This window comes from Staurois parvus, unplaced genomic scaffold, assembly GCF_062004578.1.
Source record: "Staurois parvus isolate SC_StPar_1 unplaced genomic scaffold, SC_StPar_1.0 ptg000371l, whole genome shotgun sequence".
Lineage (NCBI taxonomy): Eukaryota > Metazoa > Chordata > Amphibia > Anura > Ranidae > Staurois > Staurois parvus.
In genome coordinates this window covers 3,341,231-3,354,492 of record NW_028318167.1, presented here as the reverse complement: position 1 = coordinate 3,354,492, position 13,262 = coordinate 3,341,231, and the positions used below count along the sequence as shown (strand labels likewise).

Sequence of the window (13,262 nt, the reverse complement as noted above, 5' to 3'; positions counted from 1 at the left end):
ATGCTTTTTTTGAAGCTTTAATGAAGCTTGGCCAATGACCTGTGTGTGTTATGATTTTCTATTTGTTTTAAAGGGGCTCAGTAGAACCCCAGCACAGTAGTACCCCGTTCAGTAGATCCCCAGCTCATTAATACCCTCATTTAGCAGATCCCCAGCTTATTAGTACCCTCATTCAGCAGATTCCCTGCTCAGTAGTACCCCCAGTTCTGCTGATCCCCTGCTCAATAGTACTCCCAGCTCTGCTGATCCCCCACTCAGTAGTAACCCCCAGCTCTGCTGATCCCCCGCTCAGTAGTAACTCCCAGCTCTGCTGATCCTCTGTTTTCTTGATCCACCTCACTAACTGGTCCCCGCTCACCTCCTGCTATATTGCTCCCATGGTGTGCACCACATGTGACATTGCTAGGTTCTCCTGTTCTGGTCCCCCAACTCTCCTGATCCTCTGTTGCTCAGTCCTCTCTCTCTGGTCCCCACTATACTCTTCCCATGTTGCACACTACATGTGCCATCTGCTAGTTGCTCTGCTCCAATCCAGACCCCGCTCATCTTCCTGCTACTCCATACTGCACACCAGATGTGACATTTTCATCAGACACTTCTAGAATATAAAAGTGTATATAGACTGCACTGCCAAATATAAATAAAATAATTGAACATCAGAAAATACAAATAAGGTCTGATGTATCAGTAAAGTCCCATGGAAATGATAATTACTTAAAAAGATAGGTGACAGAAAAAACACGTGACCACATCCAGGTGCTCCAGGTGACCCCATATGGATTTGCACTCACCGCAATGGATGCTTCCTCCCAACCGCATGTCTAAACAAGGCCTTACAAAAACTACGAATAATCAAATTAATTTAAGAATAGATACTATAAACACTCCCAAAAGTGTTTTGCACATAGAAGGTGAATGGGCAATAATCTTTTAGATAAACAACGTATACAGTTAGGTCCATATATATTTGGACACAGGCACAATTTTAGTTTTTTCAGGTATTTACCAAAAACATATTCAAGCTATAGTTATATAATGGATATGGGCTGGAAGTGCACACTCGCAGGTTTAATTTTAGAGTATGTACATCCAATCTGGAGGAAGGATTTAGGAATTACAGCTCTTAAGAATAGCCATCCCTCTTTTTCAAGGGGCCAAACGCAATTGGACAATTGAATCAAAAGCTGTTTCATGGCCAGGTGTGGGCTACTCCTTCACTATTTCTTCATCAAATAAGCAGGTAAAAGGTCTGGAGTTGATTCTAAATGTGGTACTTGCATTTGGAATCTATTGCTGTGAACCTACATCATGCCTTCAAAGGAGCTGTCCATGCAAGTGAAACAGGCCTTTGTAAGGCTTCAAAAATAAAACAAATCCATTCAAGAGATAGCAGCAACATTAGGAGTGGCCAAATCAACAGTTTGGTACATTCTGAGGAAAGAAGAATGCACTGGTGAGCTCAGCAACATAAAAAGGCATGGAGGTCCACGGAAGACAACAGTGGTGGATGATTGCAGGATCCTCTCTATGGTAAAGGAAAACCTATTCACAACATCCAGACAAGTGAAGGACACTCTCCAGGAGGTGGGGTATCATTGTCAAAGTCTACAATAAAGAGAAGACTTCACAAGAGCAAATAGAGAGGGTTCACCACAAGGTGCAAACCACTCATAAACCTGAAAAATAGAAAAGCCAGATTAGACTTTGCCAAAAAAAATCTTAAAAAGCCAGACCAGTTCTGGAAAAGCATTCTTTGGACGGATGAAACTAAGATTAATCTGTACCAGAATGAGGAGAAGAAAAAAGTGTGGAGAAGGTTTGGAACAGCTCATGATGTAAAACATCATCTGTAAAACATGGTGGAGGCAGTGTGATGGCATGGTCATGCATGGCTTCCAGTGGCACTGGGTCATTGGTGTTTATTGATGATGTGACAGAAGACAGAAGCAGCCGGATGAATTCTGCAGAGTTTAGAGATATACTGTCAGCCCAGATTAGCCAAATGCAGCAAAGTTGATTGGACGGCACATCACAGTACCGATGGACAATGATCCAAAACACACTTCAAAAGCAAACCAGAAGCTTTTGAAGGAAAAGAAGTGGAATAGTGGAATAGTCTGCAATAGCCGAGTCAATCACTTGATCTCAATCCAACTGAGCATGCATTTCACTTGCTGAAGGCAAAACTAAAAGCAGAAAGACCCACAAACAAAGAACCACTGAAGACAGCTGCAGTTAGAGCCTGGCAAAGCATCAGAAAGGAGGAAACCCAGTCTTTGGTAATGTCCATGGGTTCCAGACTTCAGGCAGACATTTCCAGTAAAGGATTCTCAACAAAATATTAAAAATGAACATTTTCTATATGATTATATTCATTTGTCCAATTACATTTGAGCCCCTGAAATGGAGGGACTGTGTATAAAAATGGTTGCAGTTCCTAAAATTTGTATTTGATATTTATGTTTAACCCCTTGAAGTAAAGCTGAACGTCTGCACTTCAAATTCATTTAGATTGTTTTGTTTGAATTTATTCTGGTGGCACACAGAGCCAAAAGTATGAAAATTATGCCTATGTCCAAATATATAAAGACCTAACTGCACATTGTGAAGTGTAGGTAAAGACAAAACTCAATAATTCTGTACAAAATACTAGGTTTCTAATCCTTTAATGATGTAACCAACATAACTCTAAAAACAAGGGAAAATGCAGCTACTAGACGTATGGTTGTTAATAGGATCATACGTAGGATCATATCTTCAATTTGGTAGATGATGCCATATGCCCTCAGTGACAGGGTCTAGCAATGGTTCCCAAGACAACTCCATTCAACTGTAATATTGGCATTTATCTACATCTATCACAAATTCCGAGATTCATCTGTATCTATGACATCTATCCCAGATCCGTGCAACCCTCCTACAAACTCACATGATTTATGAATTGGTGTGAGACAGCAATTACAATGTCCTGTTGTGAGTCCAATACGTCACAAGTAGCAAAGTTCTCACATTAACAAACAGCCATATATTAATTTATTGTTATGAGAAACAACATACAGTGCCATGGGTATGAATAATAAATAATGACCATAGCAACTGAATAAAGTATAATCAAATTTAACAATCCTTGGGGATCATTCACTGCCTTTAGACACATATTTTCTGCATGAAAGAAAGGTTCTTGCTAGCAGAACTAAAGCTCATTCACACAGGCAGAAAAATGTTGCATTTAGACACATATTTTCTGCATGAAAGGAAGATCCTGTGTAAAATATGTGCCTAAAGTGCTTATACGCATTTATGCATGTATGCGAGTAAAATCTGCAGATCGATATGCATGTCCTACTTTTTTCATCCAGATCTAAATGCAGTGCACATTTTCAGATGTAGATGCAGCTGTATGTATGGGCGCATTGATTACTATAGTGCTGCCTTTGGATGCGTGCAAACCTATCTGCTATAAACAGCACTTTTCTGCCGTGTGAATGGGCCTTTATTAGGGCGGCACAAGTTCCTGTGAAATTCCTGCATATTACTATGCAGTGCAATTTTGCGGTCCATTCACGTGAATTGGCTGAAATTGCACCAGAATGCACAGAAAGTAGTGCATGCCCACGATTTGGTGCCCTAAAACACACTGTGTTTGCGATCTGCATTAACACTACATTGGCACCTGCAACAAATCACAAAGGCAGTGTGTTTTGAGCGTGGTGCAGGAAACATGCACAGAATGCAACATTTCCGTGTGAATCAGCTTTTAGTCCCTATATGTAAACACCATCTTATAAAGTGACTAGTGCAACATAAACAACATCAATCCATTCCAGTGTTTGTGCAACATACAAAATATATCAATTCATTCCATGTGAAAAAACACAATCTAAGTCTAGCTTCACATCTCTGTTGCTCTGCAAGCCGTGTTCTGTGCGGGCATGGCAGCCCATTCATTTGAATGGGCTGCCATGCCTTCTGAAACACAGGAAAAAGGTCCCTGCAGCACTTTAGAAATCACAGCCCACATGGGAACTGCATGTGCAGTGCATTTCCCAGTTAGGAGGGATTTCCAGTGCATGTGGCATACCATTAGCACTAATGGCACCCGCACACACGCTTTTTTCTGTGCGGGTAATTGTGGCTGCGGGAATAAGTGTGTTCCCGCAGCAGTAGTCCCCTGCACAAATGTGAACCTAGCCTTAAAAATGTAATTAAAGTCCATCAATGAATATTCAAGCCGTTTCGCACCCTCTGTATTGTTCCATCTCCCCTTTCATTCCACTCCCAATCCTTGCTGTTATTAAATACATCCAGCTGGAAAAGCATTCACCAGGTTGAGAGACCCCTTACTCTAATAAGTGGGCCATTTGCACTTTTTAGTACTCTCCAGGTACCAATATTACTGTTCATACGATGCCCATTATACAAATCCAGATTAGAAGAAGACAAAAGATCTCATAGTATCAAAATTTAAAAAATCAATATATAAAAATGCCAATGCACTACTATGTACTAGTGCTTAATGCCAAAACTAAGTTATGAAAGCATTTTCAAATGTTGTGTACTGGCTCCATCAGCTCTTCCTGCATGGTGCGAGTGTGTACTATGTGTAGGATGATGTCAGAGTGCTTAAGCCCGCCCAGTGCATTTTGTCATTGGGACATCATCAGGAGAAGAATGTGACTGGAGAGTGTAGGAGAAGCAGAAGATTGATTAGTTCATCCCCTTAGTTCTCTCCTTTTATCAGCATGTTCTTTGTTAGCACTGTAGCACAGCTTATTTGCTCATCCTACTTCCTCTCCTAGTCTGAACACTGCTGTACAGGGACAGCAAGAGGGTTGATGCTAAGTCAGATTCAAGTACTTACACCACTTACATTAAAAAAATGCATTTAGCCCTGGTTCACACCAAACGCGACTTGAAGTAGCGCAATTTCAAAGTTGAAACCTCATGCGATTCACATGCAATTTGCTTGTCATCTGTGTGACTTCATGGACACGTCAATGCAAATTGCACCTGATATTGGAAAAAATAGCACAGGAACTACTTTCAAAAACTGTGTGATTCTGTCTCCGATTTGAACAGTTCCATTGCCGACAATAGAGTGCGACTTGTCATGCAATTTGGAACAGTGAAATCGAATGACAAGTCGCTCCGGCGTGAACCAGGGCTAAGGATGGATTATTAATTGTGTGGTGTGTTAACACACGCATGTTAACATGAGCTTTGTTACTCATTAAAATGCGTTGCAATATGGCAGCCCATTCATTTTGAATCAGCTGGCAATGCAATCCAGCACATACTTGGCCCTTAAAGTGCTGTAACGCAGGTGTGTTGCTTTAGTACATTGTGGATTTATTTTAAATATCACCATAACACAGTAACACGGACATGCTGTGCTACTGTATACTGCAGCAATACGCATGGCAAAGTGTGTATTACTGCAACACAAAAGTATGAACCTGGTCTTAATGATGTGCTGATGAATACAGAGCTGAACGAATATTATGTCTCATAGTTCAGCTTTAATGGATGACAATAATGGTGTAGCAGGTAGAACAGTTGCTCCTCAAACAAAACACTGCATTCTGCTGTTTCCTCTTTACTACTTAAACTAAGATAGGTGATGTTATGGATGGAAAGTAGAATAAATCTTTCCTAACGATACTAAAAAGAGCGGATGCGATTTAGCAATAAGTACTTTCCAGCTAGAACTCAAATGACCTTAAGTAAAAGGAATATAAATCTACCGTTTGCTTCTAAAATACCATGACCTTGCTTTATAGTTCAATGCAGTAAGTCAGAGTTTCCGTACAAGGTATTAATCATTGAATTCCATGGTGGAACATGAAAAGGTTTGTGGGATTTATAAGTGCTGGTGCTAAAAGAATACAAGGTAAAGTGGGCAATATGGCCATTGAAACTTTCTTCTCAGACACAGGCAAAGAAAATCATTGATAAGGATTGCAGCAAAGTAAGTGATGAAAGGTGACACAGGGAAATAAAGGAGAAACCAAGTAATAGCGGTGCCCTATGTGATTATATGGAAGCAATGGGTAGCAAATGTTAGCGTGGCTTTGCTCCCAAAAATTCGAAGTGCCTCTGAGCCTTCCAATTTCCCCAGAAATGCTCTCACACGCCCTGATAACAAAGTCTAAAGGATGTAAACCCTGACACTAAGCACAATTTACCGTACAAAAAGGTTTTGTACTTCCTTGATGTACCCAACATCATTCATCATGTAAGACTGGACAATGCTGCAGCTGTGTACTGATTGTGAGTCCCAGAAATCAAACTGTTCCCATATGGATGGGCACACACAGTTTTACTCTGTAATTCCATGTATAGTATATCAGCTATCGGTTGTAAGAGGTCTTCAATCTTACAATAATGCTGTAAAAAACAATGTAAAAAAACCCACAATCTTGAACCAACTCAACCCAGGTGTCTAATCTGAGGCCATATGGCACATGCCATGAAGCCTTTGGAGCCTCTCCATAGTGATCTGCTTTGCTGCCAATGAAGGGAAAATATTTTTCTAAACCAAAAAATCAAAAATTTAATATATTGTAGCTTACCAATCCTTAAATGGAATGACTGCGTTCTTTTTTTCCTAATACTTTTATTTTATTTTTACCCAGTGATCTGACCAGTAAAGCTGGCCATAGATGAATCAAATCTTGGAGGGTTTAGCGAGGACCAGCTGAGATTCGATCCATGTATGAGCAAGCTGATTGTAAGATGGATGTACTTGTGTACAACGAGCATGTAGGATTTTTAGCATGCTATTACTGCTTATAGCTGCCCCCACCGGGAGAACACAATACTTCCGTGGGAGGGAATCCCCCATCAACACTGACTGTGATCTGTACCGATCCCTGACTCTATCCATTGATAACTAAGACATAGTAAACTGTGTTTACTATGCTTTAGTTTTTGAATGAACGGGAAGCTCTGTACAGAGCTATTATTATCCATTCATTCTGTGCAGCCGAGGCTTCAGAGATGGAGATTGAGGGCTGTGTCCTCAATCTCCTTTCTCTGTCTCAAAGGTGAAACATCAGAGGTCTGTTTAGATGCCCTGATTTTTCAGCAAAGCCCCCCCTCAACGACGCTCCTAAAAAATTGTAAAAATAAGAATAAAATAAATGGTAAAAAACAATAAAAAATTAAATAAAAATAAAAAAAACAACTTTATCCCTGATCTATCTGGTGTGTTCCTTGGCCTTCATGACGCTGTTTGTTCACTAATGTTCTCTAACAAACTTCTGACGGCTTCACAGCTGTATTTATACTGAGATTAAATTACACACAGATGGACTCTATTTACTAATTAGGTGACTTCTGAAGACAGTTGGTTCCACTAGTTTTTAGTTAGGGATATCATAGTAATGGGGCTGAATATAAATGCACACCACACTTTTCATATATTTATTTGTAAAATAACTTTGAAAAATATTTATCATTTTCCTTCCACTTCACAATTACAGTATGTGCCACTTTGTGTTGGTCTATCACATAAAATCTCAATAAAATACATTTATGTTTTTGGTTGTAACATGACAAAATGTGAAAAATGTTTAAGGCACTGGAATACTTTTTCAAGACACTCTATATATTAATGAATCGGCAAAGCTTCTGGGATCTGACAATGTTTGGGGGAGCAGCCATCTGGATTACAGCTGAACAGTGTTGTCGGAATGACAACATAACTACTATCAGGATCATGGAACCAGCAGGATCACCGGGATAATTTTTCATAAAAAGATTATTGTTAATGGACATATTTTATTGCTAACCTGCATAACAACATTTCATTTTTTTCCTGGAGATTCACTTTAACAAAGTAAATACTTTTTTTTTTTTTACTTTGGATGGGGGAACTCTTAGGTCACATCACATGAGTGCATTTTGGTACAGCATGTAATACACAGGAAGAGATGTATGTTGTATGCTATGAAAGGCAGTTGCACTAGGATTGTATGAGATCAATGCAGAAAGTCAACATTATATGGACTATAATGATACAGATTTCATCATGCATTTTGGATACAGTTTCATATGCATTTACGGTGCCAAAAGCAGCCCATTCATGTTCCTCACCACAGATGGGTATAAAGCAGCAGTAGGCCTTTCACTAAAATTAGAAAACCTCTTTATTCACTGAAAAGGAAATCTTTTTCCCTGTACAGAACTTGAGACAATTTGATTTTTATTTACTTTTCCTGCGTGAAGGTCTAGATATTTCAGATGAAGAAAAGACGAAGCCTCTAAGGTTCTATATTAGCACTGGTAATAGAATGTCTGCTCTGGGTAGGGAAATACCTTCCCCTTAGGACCAGTAAACCTGTACAAGTTGCTTTATTTAAAACAGATGCTAATAACATTTGCAAATATATATGTAGACGTATCCTCACATGATAAAAGTACAAAATATCAGTATTCAAAGGAAACCAGTACTGACAGAAATATAAGGGTTACCATTACATATTTGCCAAGAGATTCATTCCATTTTCTGGACCACTGTCATCCCATGCACCATACTTAACATGCACATCTTCTGGGCAGTCCCACCAAGATTATCCCACTTTCCAGATGACAGTACCAAGAGCATGCCCACATTTCTGGTGCTCCCACGCCTATATGTGTGGAAACTGCACACTTGTGGTCACAATCCCCTCAATACTCTGAGCGAACACTGAGTAACTCAATGTTGACATTGTGATCTCGGGGTCCAGCCATTGGGACAGAGCATTTAAATGTGGGCCTGCCCCAGCAAATCCAAGACAGTTGGCATCTATGCCATTGCTGACCTCCTTATAAAAATGCTGGTTGCAGAACAATAATGTCAGTGTAAAGTCCAACCCCTAAACCTACATGCTTGTTCTAGGTCTATGACTTAGAAATGCACTACTCCTCCCATCGATATTAATGATGGGGCACTATTACTCCCATTAGTACCAACTATGGTACACTATTCCTCTCACTGACACAAGTGATGGGGCACTATTCCTCCCACTGACATTAGTGATGGGGCACTATTCCTCCCACTGACACTAGTGATGGGGCACTATTCCTCCCACTGACACTAGTGATGAGGCACTATTCCTCCCACTGACACTACTGATGGGGCACTATTCCTCCCACTGACATTAGTGATGGGGCACTATTCCTCCCACTGACACAAGTGATGGGGCACTATTCCTCCCACTGACATTAGTGATGGGGCACTATTCCTCCCACTGACACTAGTGGTGGGGCACTATTCCTCCCACTGACACAAGTGATGGGGCACTATTACTCCCACTGACACTAGTGATGGGGCACTATTCCTCCCACTGACACTAGTGATGGAGCACTATTCCTCCCACTGACACTAGTGATGGGGCACTATTCCTCCCTTCTGTAATAGCAGCCTCCATGCTTCCTCACTACAGTTCTTTTAATGCCATGGTGAAAGGGGGTATAGAGCCAACAGTTAGAACTGACACATCCATTGGATTACTGGGAAGGAGGTCAGCTGAGTGTTGGAGAGCATTTCCTCTAACAATTCTACATTAATCTCAGATATTAATAGTTTTGGTATATGCCTTAAACTCTGTTATATTTATCTGTGAAACGTCTTTTTATACAGTATCATTTTGGAGAATAAGGGCTCTTGCACATGGCTGTACATTTGGGTGTATGGCTGTATAGGGTAAAATACACCTGTTGTTGTGGCGCCTGAGAGCCAAAGCTTCAATGTAATTTGGTCCATTGAAATAAATTACAGAATATGCTCAACGCAGCTGTACATAACTGACAGCACTCACACATGGATGTATTTTCCAAAACATTACTTTAAAAAAAAATAAGCCCATACACATGATCACATAAACACAAATTTACACTGCAGTTGCAGCTTCTAGATGCCACAACAACTATCATATTTTACTATGTATGAACGTGTGCCCTAATTTATGGCCATGTGCTAGAGCCCTAAGAATTTCTTTGTCACTTTCTGTGAGTTGAACTGAAAACTCAAACAACTACAGTATATTAGCCTTCCCAGCTATACTCTGTGGACTACAAAACACTCTCTTACTATGTAATGAAGATAAGGAGAGGAGGAGGCATTTGTAGTTCAAATCAGGAGAGCAGCCCAGAGTGACAAAGCTGTTTCTCCATAGACACAATAAAGTAAGTGTGTGCTGTCACCCTGGAAATATATTATTGGCAGATCATCGGATAAAAATGTAAGCATTTTTAAAATCTCAGAATTTTATGGCTTAACACATTGAGCACAATAAAAAAAAAACCCCAGTAAACTATGTGTTACAATTCTTTCCCAAACACTTGCAGTTTACAACTTTAAATGCTTCTGCCTCCTGGTCTCTTAGTGCTGCTTCCCTGAACTTCGGATCTCCACAGCAAACAAAATTACAGTGGACAGTGCAGTCTGGAGGCAGTCAGTCAGTTTGGAGAAGAGTGGGGGAGGGAGGAGTAGAGCAGTGCCTTGCCATCCTAGGCTAGGGGGCTGTGTGTTGCCATTTATGCATACAGTGCAGAGAGGCACAGCACCAGTTCCTGCATGCAACGGTGGCTCTGTAGGATGCAACAAGAGAAATAAGCCACCCTGAAACAGGAAACCTGGGGCAGCAGTAAGGGCACTAGTTTAAGCTGAAACTTAGGCAAGGATTAAAATAGAAGCTGCATATTTAGTGAATAAATCAGCTGGCGAAAGGGATTTTAAAAATGAGGGTTTAATATCACTTTAAGGTATAAAAGCCTGAAAAAAGAAAACTAATGCTGCCACTACATCTAACGACTGGTAACCTGCAATTTATTACATTTTTATTTTGGGGTTTAAATACCTTTTAATATAATCAAAGCTCTTAGTTCAGTGTAATGCCCTTTTATGCACATACAGAAGATGTAGGTCACAATGAACTTTGTCATCACACTTTATTTACCTTAGTGCTCCACTGAGAATATTCTAGGTAACCCATTATAAAGAATTGGGAAGTTGTACTATTCTACAATACCATGCCTGGATTTACAACTGAAAACCACCTCCACCCTGACAGTAACTAACACATTTCCTGCTCTCACCCTCCTTTTTAGTTAAATGAACAATACCACAATTGTAGAGCAATTTCAGGACCATTCCAGCCCAGTCTGGAAACAATGTAGCTGTGAACAGCAGCAGGAAAAAAATGACATCTCTCTTTTGTCAGGTTTATGCAAACTAGTTGGTTGACAGAGAGAAAATGATCCAGTACTATCTATAAAGTGACAGCTCCTTCCCAGGCAACTGCATCTCTCAGCACAGACAAAAGAAGATGTACATTTGGATGTGTTAAACCACAAAGGGAGACATTTCCTAACATAGACCCATTAAAGAGGGACTAACTGGAATTCAGCCTGCGTATTAGTCTCCAGCAGTATACAGCAGCCCATGGTGACATATACACAATTGACCATTGATCATGTCCAGTTGAATGGAATATCAGAGAAAGTGATTGAGCAGCCTGCAGATAGCACTGACAGTAATAGCCCCCAATCACATGACCACTGAAGTGTCAAACCACCCAAAGCCACTCTAGTGCCCAGATTATGACATGGCACAGAATCAAAACCCGACAATTGCTGTACCTTGGGCAGATCAATAACATGCAATCCAGCCATCCTAATATTAATAGCCTTTTCACTAGACAAAGCGATAGACAGTCCAACTGAGATAGCAGCAGCAAGTTCAGCGATCATCTGCTGTAAAAAGTGTCTGGATGGGATGTACTCACCATCTGTAAAGTGCAGATAAAGATCAATGTGCAGCGTCCAGTACAGCAGCCCATGGTGTGCTCACACTACTCCTGGAGAGTCGGGCTCAGGCGGGCGGACGGAGCTCAAGTGCAGCTGGACAGCTCCTTAGGCGTAGCTGCACTTTCTTAGGGCTGCTGTCAGATTCAGCACCTGCCCCGGAGACACTATAGATCCCAATGTAGAATCTCCCGACACTGCAGCCGCACAGCCGCCCAGATCCTACCGCCGCCTCTGCGCCTGCCAATGCCAAATCCCACAGCACTGATCCCCAAATCACGACCCAAAATCCCAAACACGGACCAAGATCGAGCCCAGAAATCCACAGCTCAGACCTCTCCTTCCTTTCTTCTCTTTTGCCTTTGACTTTTCATTTCTAGAAGCCGGATGAAGGCTTTCTGCTGCCATCTGCTGCGCATAAAATGCATGCCCTCCCCAGGGTTACTCCACATTCCAGCTACACCTCAGCAGTGGAATAAAATACACAGAATTTATATATATATATATATATATATATATATATATATATATATATATATATATATAAAACAAATTGACACACACATATATATATATATATATATAAAATAATAATGTTTAAAAAAAATGTATACTAGCAAGGTATACTTAATAGTGGCTGGTGAGGGTATATATATATATATATATATATATATATATATATATGTATATATATATATAGTCAAATACAATTATACCCTCAACAACCACTATTAAGTACACCAGTACACCTTGCTATTACCGGGTTGGACCTCGTTTTGCCCCTTCAGCACTGCCTTAAATCTTCCTGGCATAGATTCAACAAGCTGTTGGAAACATTCATCATAGATTTTGGTCCATATTGCCATGATAGTATCACGCAGTTGCTGCAGATTTGTCGGCTACACATCCATGATGTGAATCTCCCGTTCCACCACATCCCAAAGGCACACTGTTGGATTGAGATCTGGTGACTGTGGAGGCCATTGGAGTACAGTGAAGCAATTGTCATGTTTAAGAAACCAGTTTGAGATGATTTGAGCTTTGTGACATGGTGCATAATCCTGCTGGAAGTAGCCATCAGAAGATGGATAAGGTCAGCAACAATACTCATTAGTAGGCCGTGGTGTTTAAACGATGCTCAATTGGTGCTAAGGGGCCCAAAGTGTGCCAAGAAAATATAATTTATCTATCAGGTGCTAAAGGGGTGTAACCACATATTAACACTAGAAATTCTGAAGAACCCTCTGCACACTGGTATATACCCTTTCCAGTAGACTTTGCAATAAAGAATAAGGATATTTGGTTCACACATATTGCATTACATGTTTAGGCTGGGCAACTGTGTCAAAGTAATCCCTCTATGACCAGTCCTACTCTACTCTGCCTACGCAAATGTAGGCAACATTTTTCTAATCTTCTATTGTCCATATTTGGTGAGTCTGTGCGAATTGATATCTTTGTTTCCTGTT

The 13,262-nt window shown here is 40.5% G+C and overlaps 1 protein-coding gene across 1 annotated transcript in view; it reads right to left on the bottom strand.

Annotated features, from left to right (window-relative positions):
- The window catches only part of NKAIN3 (sodium/potassium transporting ATPase interacting 3), a 733,696-nt gene extending 721,523 nt beyond the window's left edge, over positions 1–12,173 (bottom strand). The window contains exon 1 of the mRNA XM_089685299.1: positions 11,775–12,173. Coding sequence (XP_089541425.1) covers positions 11,775–11,828 — 54 coding nt within the window. The 5' untranslated portion in view covers positions 11,829–12,173. The remainder of the gene's footprint in view (positions 1–11,774) is intronic.
- Between the last annotated feature and the right edge of the window lie 1,089 nt (positions 12,174–13,262).